The following is an 18,804-nucleotide window of genomic DNA, read 5'->3' on the forward strand; positions in this document are numbered from 1 at the left end:
CCAGGTACTCTGTTTGGTGCACATTCCAGAAAATGGATCCTACTGCTGAACGTCCAGGGATGCGTGGGGTAGAAATGGCCCTTATGCTGCTGACACACCTGGAAGGTGAAATCCAATTGCAGCTCTCCAAGTTTCAAGAAGAGAACTTCCAGATGGTGAAAATTCTTAGAACTAAGGCTTTCTTCAAACAGTGTTTTGGTGACGAGGACGCAAGTTCCGTGATAGAGGTGACCATTTCGGTGCTTGGAGACGAGATGGAGCAGCATGCTCTCCCCATCAAGCCTATAGGTGTAGATAACCAGGGTCCCAGGGAATCTCCCTGCTGCCCAAATCGTGACCCCAAGTTATTCCACCGGCCCTTATAAAAGCAGTCATTTTATGAATACCTAACTAATTTGATCTTCATTTTTTCACTTCCTTTCCTTTAGAGAAGAGAGAAATTATTAAATGACAGCACGATAAAATAAACAATAATCTCTCTGAATCTTAACAGCAGTGAGACTAAACCTTTCTCAGTGGAAGAATTGGCCTAACGTCCATTTCTCGGCAGCTCTTGACCTGATTGAACACATCTGACAGTGATGAGGTTTCTTTCTCAGCAATTAGTAGTATTTATGCTTAAATCTTGGAAATTAAATTTCTCCAAGATGAGGTTTCAGATATCTTATTTAAAAATGAAATAAGAATTATGTTTTAAGTCCCTTTTAAGACCACACAAGTGTTTTGATACTTTTGGTTCCAAATAGATATTGTCATATGTGACTACTCATAACTTAGAGTAGTTCATTGTAATTGGCTACAATATTACCTGAATGTGTATGTGAAACTTTGTAGTTGAGGAAAAAAGTCATTCAGTAATCTACATCTTACTTAATCCTCACAATATTTGGGAAAAATAGGCAATTTATCTGCGAGGGGACCTTTGTATTTTGCTTTTGACCTTGGTTCTGTGATTTGGGTGTCAACCACTTCCCTAAAAAGCACCAGTATGTTAAGTTCTAATGTCATGACCCAATTTGTGTTATTCATCTTTAATCCTGTTTCAGTCTCTGTGTGTACAGCAGTATTTTTAATAAGGAATTACGGAGATTTAAAAAAAGTTATCATTTATAATAGAGTAGGCAAGCTTTTTCAGATTTCGGTTTTTAACTTATAGATAAATCTAATCACTCGACCTTAAAAAGGATATGCTCTGTATTGCTGAAAAGAACAATGTTTTGCTTGATCTTTAAAAAAATACTGATTCCTGTGGGCACTATTAATCATCGTCTTTGTCTACCAGTTGGTAGAAAACATAGAAAGTAATAAAATGCCTGAAAATATCACAGGCAAGAAGAAAAAATAATGGCAAGAAAATGTGGCCATGAAAAATTCATATAAGCTGGAAAACCGAGTTATAAATCATTGCTTCAAAAAATCTCTTCATTTATCCTTTTAATAAGGCCTTAGACTGCAGTGGCACACATATGTCTACAGGAAGCATCGCTGTGGATATGCAACGCTGTAACCCTACCTTTCATGGAATTGGTCACTGTTAGTTTTATACACATATCGATATTTATTGGACGTTGGTCCAGCACTGTCTCATATGCAGTTGCCAGTTCTCTTTTCTTCTCGGCTTCTCTTCCTCTAGTATCTCCCTTAGAATGAAACCCATTTTCCTCTTCTTCAGACACTTGCTGTTGATTTCCATCTACAGTAGCTTGTTTAGCATTCTCAGCACTATCACTTTCTTGTGTATTCAGGCTCTCTGTGCATGAAATGTCTTTTCCATCTATATGATCTCTTGGCTGTACAGAATTTCTTGGAGCAAAAGCTTCTACTTCGTCTTGTCTTTCTGTATGAAAGATGGCAAAACTTCTATGAACCAGAGAGGCATTGGTCTTCTCAGCATTTTTCTTGTTGAGTTTATTAACCTTTCCTTTCTCAGAGGAGAGCAGATTCTTCTGGGTAGATCTCTCTAGAAGCCACCGTAGGACACAAAATATTTTAATGGAGAATGCAGTATAATTTTGGCTTTCTATAATGGGATCTTTATCCAGGTTTCTTTTTATCAGCAGATAAAGGCTTTCAAAACAAAGTAGATGGAAACATAACCAATTGGCTTCCAAAAGATTTTCATGTTTGTAACTAGTGAGACCCAGACAAGCAAAAACAAACAAAAAAAAAGTATTTTTTTTTAAATAAAACAGCACAAGAACAGAAAACAAAACACCGCATGTTCTCACTCATAAGTGGGAACTGAACGATGAGAACACATCACACAGTGGGGCCTGTCAGGGTGTGAGGTCTAGGGGAAGGATAGCATTAGGATAAATACCTAATGTAGATGAAGGGTTGATGAGTGCAGCAAACCACCATGGCATGTGTATAGTTATGAAACAAACCTGCACATTCTGCACATGTATCCCAGAACTTAACGTATAATAAAAAAAGAAAGAGAAAAACATCACTTCTTCCTACACAGGGCTTTATGCACATGCAATTTCCTCTCTTTCAATAACAACAGGACTTTTATAACAGAACTTTCTTTATCCGTTAACTATCTAGTTTTCTGAAGATGTTACCTGTGAGGGCTGATGTCCTTTTGCTTTTGACGGGCATCCTTTCTGCCAGGCCAGCGTTTGACCACAGCTTCTCCTTCTCCTGTGGAGGCACAATCGAGTAATGAAGTTACAGATCACATCTGGGTTTTTCAGCACTCCTGACACTTGTGCTGGATGATTCTGTGCCGTGGGGAGTGTCATGAGCATTACAGGATGTTCAGCAGCATTGTCGGCCTCCGTCCACCAGATGCAAGTCGCACCCTCTCCCAGTTGTGATGACCAAAAAGGTCTCCAGAGATCTATAAATGGCCCCTGACAGCAAAATCGCCCATCACACCAGGCTAAAAACTACTATATGATTCAAACATACAAAAAAAAAAAAAACAAAAAAAACAAAAATTAATAGTAATGTAGAGGGCAGAATAGTCTGAATTAATGGAACTCCATATAGCCTACAGTATCTGAAATGAACTCACTATTTTCAAAGAAATTCTGTAAAACCGTCCTTGTGGGAAAAGGCCTATCTTCATGAATAGATTAAAGAATATTAATAATGTGTACATCACCCTTGACCTCTATTTAAGTTGTCTTGATATAGTTTACATATAAATCAAATAAAAATGAGAGGATACATGTGAATGGGCTCTGTAAGCCAGAGAATAGGAGATGAAAGTCAGCTTTGTAAATGGAACCTTTACAGTGCTTAGAACAGATGGCCCTTTTCCTAGTGGGTAAACATTCTTCTCACGGTCCTGGAGGCTTTGAATTAGTTGAGCAAACCGTTTGCTAATGCACCCCATATAAAAGGGAAACATTAGTTCAATCCACCCAAATTATCACAAATTCTAAAATTATGCATTATAAATTAATGACATTGTGTGGATGTCCCCAAAAAAGTTTTTATTTCCCCTTTGAAACACAACATAATTTGCCTTCAGCTCATTTGCAAGCATGAAACACCATGTAAGTTCACAGAACAGATATCGAGACAAATTGCAAATGTGCTTTTTTTTTTTTTTTTTTTTTTGAGAAGGAGTTTCACTCTTGTTGCCCAGGCTGGAGTGCAATGGCATGATCTCGACCCACTGCAACCTCTACCTTGCAGGTTCAGGCTATTCTCCTCCCTCAGTCTCTCGAGTAGCTGGGACTACAGACATGCACCACTGTGCCTAGCTGATTTTTTATATTTTCAGTAGAGACAGGATTTTGCCATGACTGCCAGCCTGGCCAGCCTGGTCTTGAACTCCTGACCTCAGGTGATCTGCCCGCCTTGGCCTCCCAAAGTGCTGGAATTACAGGTGTGAGCCACCGCGCCTGGCTGCAAATGTGCTTTTAAACAATTCAGAGGGCAGCTCCATGGATTCAAAGTATTCCTGTGTTTTAGATGGTGAACTTACAACATAAAGGCATGTTTAGTAAATCTGTGGAAAGCCAAGGCTAGAAGCGAGAGCTTCAGAGTTTCTCTTAAAGTTTCTCTTTAAGTGAAGGTGCAGAGAGGCATCTGCCTACTTTTCCAATTGCAGAGAAAATGAGCTTCCTCAGGCAAAGCTGATTGCTCCCTTCTCTGTGCCTTCACAGAACTCAGCACATAGCCCCAGCCCTGGTAACCCTTATAACACTTTGTTAAGCTTTTTTTCCTGTCAATATCCCACTAGATTGTGGACTTCTAATGGGCAAAAAGACTGGTTCATCTTTGACTCCCTGGTGCTTACCCCAGAGACCAGTAGACCAGTATATAGCGATGATGATGATGATGATGATGGTAGTGGTCATGATAGTGGGGATCATGATGGTGGTGGTAGTGGTGGTAATCATGCTGATAGTGGTAATGATGGTGGTAGTTATGATGGGGGTAGTGGTAGTGCTGGTGGTGGTAGTGGAAGTGATGGTGGTGGTGGTGATGGTAGTGGTGGTGGTGGTAATCATGCTGGTAGTGGTAATGACGGTGGTAGTTATGATGGGGGGTAGTGGTAGTGCTGGTGATGGTGGTAGTGGAAGTGATGGTGGTGGTGGTAGTGGCGGTGATGGTAATCATGCTGGTAGTGGTAATGATGGTGGTAGTGGTAGTGCTGGTGGTGGTGGTGATGGTGGCAGTGGGAGTGGAGATGGTGGTAATGGCGGTGGCAGTTGTAGTGGTGATGGTGGTAGTCATGATGGTAGTGGCAGTGGTGGTAATCATGGTGGTAGTGGCAATGGTGGTGGTCATGATGGTGATGGTAGTGGTAGTGCTGGTGGTGGTGGTGATGGTGGTAGTGGTAGCGGTAGTGCTAGTGATGGTGGTAGTGGGAGTGGTGATGGTGGTGGTGGTTGTAGTGGTGATGGTGATTGTAGTGGTGATAGTGGTGGTTGTACTGGTGATGGTGGTTGTAGTGGTGATGGTGGTTGTAGGGGTGATAGTGGTGGTTGTAGTGGTGATAGTGGTGGTTGTAGTGATAGTGGTGGTTGTAGTGGTGATGATGGTTGTAGTGGTGATAGTGGTGGTTGTAGTGGTGATAGTGGTGGTTGCAGTGGTGATGGTGGTTGTAGTGGTGATGGTGGTTGTAGTGGTGATAGTGGTGGTTGCAGTGGTGATGGTGGTTGTAGTGGTGATGGTGGTGGTTGTAGTGGTGATGGTGGTTGTACTGGTGATAGTGGTGGTTGTAGTGATGGTGGTTGTGGTCATGATGGTGGTTGTAGTGGTGATGGTGGTGGTTGTAGTGGTGATAGTGGTGGTTGTAGTGATGGTGGTTGTGGTCATGATGGTGGTTGTAGTGGTGATAGTGGTGGTTGTAGTGGTGATGGTGGTTGTAGTGGTGATGGTGGTGGTTGTAGTGATGGTGGTTGTGGTCATGATGGTGGTTGTAGTGGTGATGGTGGTTGTAGTGGTGATAGTGGTGGTTGTAGTGGTGATGGTGGTTGTAGTGGTGATAGTGGTGGTTGTAGTGGTGATGGTGGTTGTAGTGGTGATGGTGGTTGTAGTGGTGATGGTGGTTGTAGTGGTGATAGTGGTGGTTGTAGTGGTGATGGTGGTTGTAGTGGTGATAGTGGTGGTTGTAGTGGTGATGGTGGTTGTAGTGGTGATGGTGGTGGTTGTAGTGGTGATGGTGGTTGTAGTGGTGATAGTGGTGGTTGTAGTGGTGATGGTGGTGGTTGCAGTGGTGATGGTGGTTGTAGTGGTGATGGTGGTTGTAGTGGTGATGGTGGTGGTTGTACTGGTGATAGTGGTGGTTGTAGTGGTGATGGCGGTGGTCATGGTTATGATGGTGGTAGTGGTGATGGCAATCGCATATTGAGCATACACACTATGTACCAGTCACTCTTCTAAGCACTTCATTTACCTGGTTGCTCCTAATAGCCCTTTAAGATAGATACTATTAGCCCCATCTTATAAATGAAGTTAGGTAATTTCCCAAGGTTATAAACTTTATAAATGATAGAGCTAGGATTTTAACCCAGCTGTCTACTTCAGTCTGTGCACCTAATTACCACACTGTACTGCCTTTCTGGAACAAAAAAAAATAGAAGGATTATAGCCAAGTTACATGATTCATATTTATTGAGATCTACTACATAATTGGCCCTTGCCAGCCCCTGGATCTGCCAGCAGCCTGATTTGGGACTTCTCAGCCCCCAGAGAGAAGGTCATAAATCAAAAACAAATTAGCATAGTGAAGAGATAAATATTTATTGGTCAAAAGATTACAATTAACATGGAAGAGAGGCAAAAAAAAAGAAGAAGAGAGAGAATTTAAGTCCAATTTTGAAAGCATATATCCAAATTAGTCAAATAAGTTTAACAAATTATGTTTAAGATGTTTTATAACCATCTTGCAGTTCTTCCCTTTTGAAATGAAAACTCCTGGTGTAGCAATAGACATCGTGCTTCTGGATTTATTCTGTGTGGCATGAAGGCAATGATATAAGCATATGTGGATTTAATAATGAAAACTGCTATGTATCAGTCAATTTCAGCCCATCAAAGTATATAAAATTGAAGAGCTGGCTGTAAGACTCCGTGGAGCACTGATGGATCCACTTTTGCCTCTGAGGCCGTCTGAGTGTCAAGTGGAAAAGTCCACACGCTGGGCAAATATTCTTTGGGTATGGAGTCGGACTTGACCAACAGGAGAAGCTGTTGGTATTGAGGAACATAAGAAGCCAGCTTCCAAGTGAGGCTGCTTTTTTCTTCGGTAATTATATGTCACATATGTTTTTTCATTTAAATAATGTAAGAAGGTCTTTATTCATTGCCAAAGGCTGTTATATTTTCATTTCCCTATGTAATACTGACATCTAGAGGAACTTTGAATTGAAGAGTTTCCAACAAACAGAAGTTGTATTTTGCCTGTTCCTTCCAGGACGGCAACCTAGTGAACCTCAGTGTGAAACGTTTTTACTTTGTATTTCTACGTTATGCCTAGAAGTTGCTAAAATAGGAAACACAAGTCTGTAGATACATCTTGTTTGTTGTCCAAAAATAAAACATGTCTTCTACAGATTAAAGAGGATAGGACCAGTGCTCTTAAGCATGAAGTTTCTGATCCAATCCTGACCATCCCCAGTTAATGGGATGAAAACCACGTCAGTGACTATGTTCCTCTGTTGAATTCAAATCAATGGCTGGGATGAACCTAAGGGCCTCTTTCGTGCAAATTCACTTAAAAATATTTCTATGTTTGCATAAGGATTCCTTTGGAACTATTTACCAATTCATTTTATAATAGTTTATCCGTGGATGTAGGATGACACAGGGAAAAAATGCTACGTGGTCCAAATGCCCAAGTATTCAAAACACAACTCAGCTCTCTGCACTCTGTCTGGCTTCCTAGATTGGTCTCCGAAGTGGGGCATACGTACCCAGGGAGTGTCCATAGTAGTCCTTTGGAGGGTGTCAAAAAATGCTAGAACTCATTTCAATTTATTCCATTTCTTATGGATTGAATGTTTGTTCTCCCCCCAACCGTATACACATACAAATTCATAAATTAAAATCCTAACCCTCATGGTGATGCTATTAAAAGGTAAGCCCTTCGGAGGTGACTAGGTCATGACTGGGGAGCCCTCACGAATGGGATTAGTGCCCTTATAAGAACTGACATGAAAGTTTGCTCACTTTTTATAAGGGGACGGCCACTGCACACTAGTAACTCGACCCTTGCCAGTCCCTGGATCTGCCAGCAGCCTGATTTGGGACTTCTCAGCCCTCAGAACTGTGAGAAATAAATGAGTTTGTTGTTTAAACCACCCAGTCCAGAATAATTTGCTAGAGCAGCCCAAGCTAAGACACCATTCTTTTAACATTTATATTTTACATATGTTTTTAAAAAATATATCGCTACAGTTGGCCACATATAAAAGTATCTGATATATTAAATGTTATTTCTAAAAATAAAAGTGCAGCCAGACATGGTGGCTCATGCCTGTAATCCCAATACTTGTGAGGCTGAGGTGGGCAGATCACAAGGTCAGGAGTTTGAGACCAGTCTGGCCAAAATGATGAAACCCCATCTCTACTAAAAATACAAAAATTAGCTAGGCATGGTGGCACACACCTGTAGTCCCAGCTACTCGGGAGGCTGGAGCAGGAGAATCACTTGAATCTGGGAGGCAGAGGTTGCAGTGAGTCAAGATTGTGCCACTGCACTCCAGCCTGGGCAACAGAGCGAGACTCTGTCTCAAAATAAAATAAAATAATAAAAGTGCATGTAGTGGCCATCAATGTATACAATTTATAAATAGATATATTTGGATGTCCTTTAAAATCTTTTACCGATGGCAGCGCAAAATCAAAATAATTTTGAGACAATTCTAGATAACATCATGCTTCACGCTCTGATTTTCTGAAGTGTGCTTTGGAGAAGAACCATTCTAATTAGCAGGCTTGAGGCCAAGAACATTATTAGAACTCTTAGCTCAATTATTACAAACTCTTTTTCTCCTTCTGCAAAGTACTGCTTTTAGGAGTTCAGTATTCATTGCTCACATGCCAGTTTTGATTATTTAAACAATTTTTAAGCAAGTGCTTTTTCCTCTTTTCTCTGTCAACCATCCCATTTACTGCCATAGAATCCAGATTTGAACAGGAGGTCAGCATTGGTCCACAGGTGTGTGCTGGCTACCTGGGCATGAGGGCGCTCTCGCCCTGCCCTACAGACCTGTCCCAGTACTACACCAAAACTCTGCTTTTCCTGAAAGTGGTGGAATAACCGAAAGGGAAATTAATTCAATTGAACAACATCGTCTAGTCCTTCTTTCATTCCCATTCAATAAAAATCAACTTAAAAATCAATCATAAAGTAGATTTGACCTTCAAAGGACATAAAGCCTAAGATAAGGGCTGTCTCCTGTGGACCTCAACAATACCCCCATCATTTTCCATGTTACTGCAGCGTTCTCAATGCATCTGTCTGCCCACCGGCATACGGACCCTTCTCTTCTCCTTTGTTTCCCCAGCACCAAACACAGGTTCTAAAAGTGCTTGGTGAAGCAATGTGTGATGACAAAAACACATTTTTTTTGGAATGGCACTCTCACTGTGAGAACACTCTCTCATCAGGCTGCACCACTGAAAAGCCAGGCTGCCCTGGGGGCCATCTCAGATGCATCCCTGCCACAGGGACTCATATCCACAGCCCTGAATTTACAGAGCTGATGGCTAGCAATATCAACAGCGATGCATTTTGGGATTACAGTTGCTACAGAAAATTGTGTTCATAACATAATATATAGGGCATGCCTGGTTCCTTTCAAAACTTGTGCAGACAGGCCAGAAAAAAAGAATGGCGGAGAGCAAATATTTGTAGTAATTTGTGGCTGTGACCCACAGCCTGGACCCTGATGGTGGCAGGTAGGTGTTAGGCTCGGCCACCCTGTCCTACCGCTCTGTCCTCTACTGTCAGGCTCAAGCGTTGATCTTTTCAAACCTCCTCAGCTCTGAACGTATCACCCACATAGCCTTCCTACAAGGGGGTTATCAGAATAAGAAAACTTGGAAGTATATTTAAAATTTAAAAGCTCAATGTCAAAAAGGAATGGCCTAATGAAATAAATGTGATGGGTCATGAATTCCACAGTCTTTTCTTGCTAGTACAGGATGCTAGGTCATGTACCCCGAATAACAGCTTTTCATATTACCGCTTATGGAGATGCCAAGATGAACAATTTTTACCCATCTTAACCTAAGTCCTGGAACTATCTAAGCAAAATTATAACAATTTATAATGACTTTATTAAACTTTGATTAGGTTCCTAATGGGGGAGAGAAAAAAAACAAATAAATCCTACAAGAATACAAAGAGAGGAATTTTCAGAAGAAATATTAAACCATTTTCTTGCCTAAGCATAGAAGATACTTTTAGAGATTGTTTGTAAAGTAAATCAATTTCCCTTCATCGTCAGCACACACTCAATTTCTCCAGGCATCCAGCGAGAAAACCCTGAAGTCCTGAGTAATAAAAGGAATTCTCACAAAGCACAGCCTGTTTCGTGGTCTGGGGACTGGCATGGCGCAAGGCAGAACAGGATCTGACGGACCAAATCCAGAAAGGGAAAGTGTGTGCCTGTCCCCAGAACTCAGTAAGTGGTTCCTCCCCAGGCTGGTGATGACATTAGGTAGAATCAGTCACCTGAGAAAATAACCCTGCCAGGAAAATTAAAGCCTTTTGATGTACCCCACATTATGTGCACAATGCTTTATTCAGAAGCCAAGTCAATGGGACCCTCCGAGGACACAGACGAAGAAAGGGCCTGAAATTAAAGGTGTGAATTCAGGAAAGCCTAACTGGATCATCCATTAAATGAAGATGCATAGAAAACTGTACTTTATTTTATTATAATATGTATCAAGCTGTATCATAAGAGAAAGCATGCTGCCACTTTTTTTTTGTTTTTTTGAGATGCAGTCTCGCTCTGTCACCCAGGCTGGAGTGCAGTGGGGCGATCTCGGCTCACTGCAACCTCCGCCTCTCAGGTTCAAGCAATTCTCTGCCTCAGCCTCCCGAGTAGCTGGGATTACAGGTGCCCACCACCATGCCTGCCTAATTTTTTTTGTATTTTTAGTAGAGACGGGGTTTCACATCTTGACCAGGCTGGTCTCGAACTCCTGACCTCATGATCCACCCACCTCAGCCTCCCAAAGTGCTGGGATTATAGGCGTGAGCCATCATGCCCGGCTGCTACCACATTTAACAGCCTCTGCCAGCAAGAAAAGACTGTGTGGAGCCCAGGACTGGCGAAATTTACTCCATTAGGCTATTACTTATTGACATCAAAACTTTTTATAAATATACTTCTAAGTTTTCTTTTTTTTTTTTTTTTTGAGACGGAGTTTCACTCATTACCCAGGCTGGAGTGCAATTGCGCGATCTCGGCTCACCACAACCTCCGCCTCCTGGGTTCAGGCAATTCTCCTGCCTCAGCCTCCTGAGTAGCTGGGATTACAGGCACACGCCACCGTGCCCAGCTAATTTTTTGTATTTTTAGTAGAGACAGGGTTTCACCATGTTGACCAGGATGGTCTCAATCTCTTGACCTCGTGATCCACCCGCCTCAGCCTCCCAAAGTGCTGGGATTACAGGCGTCAGCCACCGCGCCTGGCCCACTTCTAAGTTTTCTTATCCTGATAACCCTTTTGTTGTAGAAAGGGTGATATGTTTGGAGCTGAGGAGGTTTGAAAAGCTCAACACTTGAGCCTGGCAATAAAGGACAGAGCTGTAAGGTGCGGTGGCCAATCCCTAACATCTACCTCCCACCATTGGGGTCCAGGCTGTGGGTCACAGCTACAAATTATTACAAATATTTGCTCTCCTCCATTCTTCTATCTAGCCTGTCTGCATTAATTTTAAAAAGAGCCAGTTAAAATGAACAAATTAAGAACCTTCACCTACCTACGTGGCCACAGTGAGTAGTTCGATAATACAGATTTTATTTCCCCCATCTTATACCAGTTGGATGTGCTGACACCTTATAATGAGTTGGATATTGTTATTTTCTTCCCACTGCCACCTTATCTGTCGTCTCCAAAGAGAAAACTCGGAGCCCTCTGACAGGAGGCCGCTCCTTCTTTCCCTCTCAAACTCCCGTTGCTCACCCTGCCGCTCCACTACTGCACCTGCCTTTGTTGCCCAAAGTGTTCTAAGCTCCAGTACGTGGCTCTCAACCATCTGGGGTCGTTGGATGCTATTGCCTGGGTCCTCCCCTGAAGATTCTGATAAACTGGGTCTTGAGTGGGGCCAGGACACCGGTGTTTTTTAATCCACCCACACCCCAGGGATTGTAAAGTACTGAAAGGGTGGGGACCCATTTCCTCTGTTGCTTCCGGTCACTCTGGCCTTTGTTCTGAGGCCTTCATACCAGCCAGGCTTTCTCCGGCCACAGTTTGGAGTAATTGTAACAACACTGGAATCCCTGTTCCTCCCCCGCACAAAAAAGGGTGTTTGATCCTATCCAGGATGGATTATCTAGCAAATCACTGCCTCCTCCTTATCTCCCCACCCAGGGATACGTGTGTGGAAATGAGTCCAAGGCAGACAGCCCTGACAACCATAAAACCTCCCTCCGAAAATGATCTACGGGGCATCCTGGGAGGGAAGCAAATTAAAAAATCCAACATTCCCAACCATGCCTCTGGTCCTCTGCCTGAAAGCTTTCTGCCTTGCTTCTTGGCCAAAATTTAGTAATTGAAAGTGATTTAATTCCTCCATTAAAATGGAGGTAAACGAAAGAGAGGAGGACTCAGGCTGAGGTGGAGAAATACCGCCTTTCGGGGCATAGAAGTATCTATAGCACTTTGTGTAAAAGTATATCTAAAAACTATACATCAAGAGGCATGTTTTGCCTTCTTGGGATTCCGTCACCAGAACAGCACACTTCAAACACCGCAGTGAGGCTACTAAGAAATTGAGAGCATGAGTGCATGTGTATGTCAACCAACTTCAAATGGAATCACAGCTCCTCATGTTCATTTCATTAAAATGAGTCTTACTCAGTAAAATTTCCCTTTTATAACACAAGTCCAAATCTTGGAATGTTTTCACATGAAGTTTACAGCATTTCTTCATCACCCAATAAAACTCTTTGATTTCTTCCCGCCACAGACAGTTTTAAGAGCCTTCATTTCACATGGTGTTCTCGGTATGCTTTTTAATTTTTATTTTAAGTTCATTTTTTATCACTGCATCTCCTGTCTCCCACTCAGAGCCTAAGTTCAGTCCAGCCTCCCCCAGCGCACTGGCTTCCCGCAGTGGGGCACGCTGGTCGAGGCTCAGAGGGGCCTGGTGTTTCCTAAGGTGAGGCGAGGTGTGGTCCCCTGGACTGCAGGAATATTTAGAGATCTGCACTTAGACTCACTGAGCAAAACGCTTAACCTCCTAATGGTTTACATTTCTACATCTTCCCTTCCACAGGAAACACACACACTGCAAAGCAGAGTGACTTTTAAAAAGCTACCTCTGAGGTTGCAGTGAGCCGAGATTGCCCCACTGCACTCCAGCCTGGGCAACAGAGCGAGACTCCATCTTAAAAAAAAAAAAAAAAAAAGCTACCTCTGAAAAGCAAGGAGATACTACAAAGCTCTTAAAAAATGTCTTTGCATGAATCAATTTGTAGTATATAACACAAACTTCGCAGGTAAAAAACTAATCAGTTATGACTGCCCCCAGCATTTAGTCACCTGGTCCAGTTTATTCAAAGTAGGCTGGTGAACACACAGCGGCGACATCCCCTGGGAACCTGCTAGAAATGCAGAATCTCAGCCCCTCCCCACCACCCACCTAATCAAAATCTGCTCTTTAACCAATCGCCAGGTGGTTCCCATGCACCTTAGAATTTCAGAAGCGTTGACCTAGTTAATATACGTCATGAATTGGTGTTAAGAAACATTTTACAAAATATGTGTCCCGGTCTCGTGTGTCTATTTACATCTTGCCTCCATCCACTAGGGCTCTGAAGAGCTAATCTCATACTTGGGCAACTCAGAGGGAAGCCAGTGAGGAGTGGGGAGGGAGTCAGACTGAACTCAGCAAGGACTGCATGCCGCTGGCCTCGCGGGCAGCTGTCGGTGGAGACCCAGCGCTGTGTGGAACATCCATGAGCTGCTCAGGTGGCTCAGGACTGCCGCCGGGGCTCAGAGAAGAGCATGCATGACTAGGTATCATGTGCCTGGAACTCTCCATTAATCTTTGGGGTTGACAGATTGTCCAAACTCAGGCCTCAGAGAAGAGCAACATCTAGGCGCACAGAGAGGCTGAAAACGAAAGCAAACCAAGCTCTAGAGAATTAGGAACGTATTCTGATAGGCCCCAAAATGCAAATTACACAGTCAGGATTAATGCAAAGACCACAGTTAGGATTAATACAAGTGCTGTAACCTGGTGGCTATCAACTTTAAAGAAAGTAAGAGTCATTGTATTTAGCACCTTTCTTACAAATCAAAATTTAGAGGCTGAAGGGTGGGGTGGGGAAGGGATGGGAAAAGAGGAGCCGTTGATTAAAGGGTACAAAGTCTCAGACTGGAGGGATAAGTTTTAGTGAACTGTTGCATGCCTTGGTGACCACAGTTGTTAATAATGTATTGTAAGTATTTCAAAACTGCTAAAAGAATAGATTTTTAACATCCTCACCACAAAACAGTGTTAAGTTGGTGAGGTGGTGGATGTGTTAATTAGCTTGATTGACCCTTTCTACAAAGTATACATAGATCAAAACTTCACGCTGTGCCCCATGAATATATACAACTGTCATTTGTCAGTTAAAAATAAATTAATAAAAAACGTTAAGTACACAGCTAGCACATACCTGCCAACACCCTTGACTGATCTGTGCTTTTACTCTTAAGATATGCTTAAGCCCTCATATATGAAAAACATGAATACCTAGCTGAACTCTTCGGGTTCCTGTCTCATTGTCCTTCGTTTGATTGTGGACATGGGGGAATATTCAACTGGTATGCCGGTACTGTCCCAGTTATTCAAACATGGAAATACCTCCATACTGGCTGGCAAATAGGGGATGTTCGGAGACTCCCAGGAGCTCCTCCCACCTGCCGACCTTGCCTCCTCTCAGCCTCAGGACTGTCCTAGGACCGGTAACTACAGGGTCAATATCTAGCAGGGAAGGGGCCCCCAGAACCCTGCTCCAATGCAGTACACCCTGATATGTGAGCAACTTCCCCAGTTATTAGTGTACAGACCAGGGAACAAGGGTGTCATATGAAGGCACATGGCCACAATTGGCTGCTGGTTATGTAATTTTCAATATTTAAATAAGAAGTTTTAAAAAATATTTACACTATCCCTGTAAGTTAATTATTAGGTGGGTAATCAGAGTGTGTTTTGAAAGTCAAGGACAGAGCAATGGACAACAGTAAAGAAAGGTAGGTGAGTTGTTACCAGCAATGCCTTTGCCTACCTTAGGGCCTGGGATAGTGGCCCTGAAATTTATAAAGCTCCTTCCCCAGAAATTATTAATCCGTAGGTCTGGGTTGAAGCCCAAGAACATTTTTCATGGGCTTTGGGAGTAATTCTGATGCACGTGTTCCAGTGACCCTACTTTCAGAAAACTGATGGAATTCCTACTTATTATTCAAGACCCAACTCAGGAAGGTTTCCCTTTGTGAATTCTTTCTTAAACACTCCCCTCCCTTATGTTCTATGCTAAGAGGAGTCCACCTTCTCTCCACCTCTGTTCATCATGCATCTTTGTGGATTTGTCACACTGTGCTGAATGATTAGTTCACATTTCTGACCCCACCAAGGCATCTCAGTATCTCTAGCATCTAACTCAGTGTCAGCTCATGACAGACACTGATTGACTGATTTATTGATTAGAAAGTTGGATGCGGGGAACTGATGCCAGGCTGTATTTACTGAGCATCTCAACCACCTGTATAAAAATTTGTGTCAAGGGCTGCCATTGCATGCCTCTATTACATCCTCCTCGACATCACACTTTGATGTCCAGCTCCCAAACTCCTGTGATACCTACAAGTCCCATGTCCATGCAGGGCAATCTGTTGTCCTGTACCACTAGAAAAAAAGCTAAGTCTTCTCAGACCTTTGTAGAAATTCAAATGTTTGTGTCACCAACAGCATCTGAAACTCTGTCCTCAGTATGGTTTTTGAAGTAATTTACCATTTGCCCACCTTCTGAAAGTTCTTAGACCTGCTAAAAATCAGAGCATGTACTATAAACATTCATTTGCTTAGTGTATATATTTAAGATCTATTATTCCTATTTCTGCGTTGGCCATAACTTCTTTAGCATGCTTTAACGTATTAGCACAGAGAGGTAGTTCATGAACACTTCTGATGATGGGAAATGAGGTTAGAGTTAGGTATTGTTGCTGCCACATTTTACTTTATTATGATCATGGAAACTAATTTTGCCAGAAGGCAAGAGCAGGCAGTAGCTCTTTCCTTTGAAATGCCTGATTAAATTTATTTGTACAGGCGGGCGCTGTGGCTCATGCCTGTAATCTCAGCACTTTGGGAGTCTGAGGTGGATGAATAACCTGAGGTCAGGAGTTTGGGTCCAGCCTGACCAACACAGTGAAACGCCATCTCTACTAAAAATACAAAAAATTAGCTGGGCATGGTGGCGGGCACCTGTAATCCCAGCTACTAGGGAGGCTGAGGCAGGAGAATCACTTGAACCCAGGAGGCAGAGGTTACAGTGAGCTGAGATTGCGCCATTGCACTCCAGCCTGGGCAACAAGAGCAAAACTCCATCTCAAAACAAAAAAAAATTCTTAGTTCATCACCTAGCTCAACATCCAATCAGGTGCTAAATAATGTCTTTGCATTTTACTATTAAGGTCCTTTACAGTATTTCTAATGGCAACTAAGTAGCCAATCCAATTACACATCATATCGATCACTTTAATGTCCCCTCAGCTTTAAAGTTCTAGGATGTCACAGAAGCTAGAAGAATGCTAGGCAGAGAAGCACGCTCAGAAGCTTTGTATGGTTGCAAGAAACTCCTTCTTGGGTGCTTTTCCAAGTATCTCCGCCCTTGGAATTTGTCTTCTGATGTGATTAAGATTTAGCAGTAACCAGTTTCCTAAGCAAAAATGTCTTTATGACAGATTACAGAAAAAAGCAAGATGCTTGTTTGGCTGACTGTGCTGCTTATTGATTTATTTAGTATTTTTAGTTCTTCCCCATTTCTCAGCAGGTGAAGGCTTCGCTTGGGTTAAGTTCTTAGCTTCTCCTTACTGCATTAGGAACTGTCAACATGGAAATCGTTCTACTGGGGACTTCCTCAACAAAGTTTCCCATTCCCCTCCATACAAAGGGAAGGGAAGATGATGGGAGTGGTCTGGAAGTTCTTCTCAAGTTTCTTTTCTAGCATTGCTTGGAGGTAGTAATCAGTGAGGCGGGATGGAGGTATACACAGTCTGAGCTTGTAACACATGCCCCTCCAGGTCCTTTTCAAATTCCTGGTCCTAGTCAGCCATGGCAATGAGCCTGTCTTCCCTGTTTAAGCAGGGAGCTTGATTTGCTGACTCAAATAAGAATAACAATCTCTTATTCTCCAAGGCAGGAAATTGCTGTTTTGGTGAATAAAACCAAAACAAACCCAAAAAGTAACATTTTTTTTGTTGTTGTGTAAATCAGCTATTTATTTTCCTTATTGGCTAAAGGCAGAACAAGAAGAAATCTGAAAAAAAAAAAAAAAAAAAAAAAAAACTTAGATTTAACATCACATTTAATTTTATGTTACAAAGAAATTATGGCAATGAAAGGAGTTTGCCTCCTAGTCCATTTGGTTAGAAAGGTAACTGTTTTGTATTCTCGACCATACAATTTACCACAAAAGAACACAGTATTTTAGAAGCTCAAAATAAGACAGAGAAAAAGAAAATTTCTCAAATTATATAATATATTTGAATTTGGGGGAAAAAAAACAAAACCTTAAAGAGCATGTAGCCCAATCAGCTCAACTTGGAGGCTGAGGTGGATAGGTCAGGAGTTCAAGACCAGCCTGGTCAACATAGTGAAACCCTGTCTCTAAAAAAAAACACAAAAATTAGCCGGGCATGGTGTCACATGCCTGCAGGCCCAGCTACTTGGGAGGCTGTGGCAGGAGAATTGCTTGAACCTGGGAGGCGGAAGTTCCAGTGAGCTAAGATCATGCCACTGCACTCCAGCTTGGGCGACAGAGTGATAACTTTGTCTCAAAAAAAAAAGAAAAGAGAAAATGAGATTCTACCCAATTTCGCCTAATTACAGGAAATTTCAAAACTGTTTAAAATGTTTCTGCCAAAAAAGTTGACTGTTGATAATACTGATTAATACTGATGATCTTTTCCACACATCTTCATCTTTAAAAATGTCATAGGACATTGCAATATATGATTTTTTCCCTCTCATTAAACATCCAGCCATCACAATGCAAAGGCACACACAGTTCTTAACATTCCATCTGTTATTATACACTGGTTTTCTGTGACATTTAGAAGAGTAGGCAACTATAGATTAATTTGTGTTAGGTATTTGTATAAGCATAAGAATTAATTTATGTTTTGGTATCAGGTTGCGATAGTGAGAGTCATGTTCTTCGTCACTCTAAAGCAATTTTTTTTCAGGAAAAAACCCCACCAATGAACAAAAGGACATTATTGGAGGTGATGGATAAGTTTAGTAACTTGATGGTGGTGATGGTATCACAGGTGTATGCATACGTCCAAACTCATCAAAATGTGTATATTAAATATGTGCAATTTTTTGTATATAAACTTATACCTCAATGAAGCTTTTATGAATATAGATATAATAATGGACAGGATTATGAAAACTATATTAGCACCTATGGTTTCTAGAGAGAAACTTTAGCCTTGGGCTAGACAGCTCGTGGGAGCCAGGAGAGGCTGGCCTACTTCCTTGATTTGCAGAGGGTCCCACTTGGAATTCTCCAAGGAGGAGAGGGGCACAGTTATCACCCAGGGTGTGTATTTCCATAGGAAGCCACAACAATGCAGACTGGCTCTTCCTCCTTCACGGAGAAACATGCCGAACTACACCCAGAGCAGTAATAAGTAAATCAGTGCCCACGATGAGGTGACAGTTGGCCTCTGCAGCAAAAATACACGATCACAGATGGAAAGTTCAATTATGGGTATTCCAAGAACAGAATTAAAGTCTGTTTTCAGTTAGGAGCCTCGTATAAAGCAGGGCTCCATCTGTGTTTACTACATGCAGCTGTGTCTTTCTCAAAGTGCTTAATGAACTTTTTCTTCTTTGTGAACGTCCACTTGCATACAAAGTTAGCAACCTGAAGTAAA

At 42.1% G+C, this 18,804-nt stretch overlaps 1 protein-coding gene across 6 annotated transcripts in view; it reads right to left on the reverse strand.

Annotated features, from left to right (window-relative positions):
- The window catches only part of MYLK4 (myosin light chain kinase family member 4), a 112,101-nt gene that overhangs the window by 25,667 nt on the left and 67,630 nt on the right, over positions 1–18,804 (reverse strand). For all 6 annotated transcript variants that reach the window (XM_012464872.3, XM_012464871.3, XM_012464870.3 and 3 more), the window contains one exon: positions 2,568–2,646. In XM_012464872.3, the coding sequence (XP_012320295.2) occupies positions 2,568–2,646 (79 nt within the window). The remainder of the gene's footprint in view (positions 1–2,567; positions 2,647–18,804) is intronic.

This window comes from Aotus nancymaae, unplaced genomic scaffold (genome assembly GCF_030222135.1).
Source record: "Aotus nancymaae isolate 86718 unplaced genomic scaffold, 86718_ANA_hifiasm-v0.15.2.pri h1tg000051l, whole genome shotgun sequence".
NCBI classification, from domain to species: Eukaryota; Metazoa; Chordata; class Mammalia; order Primates; family Aotidae; genus Aotus; species Aotus nancymaae.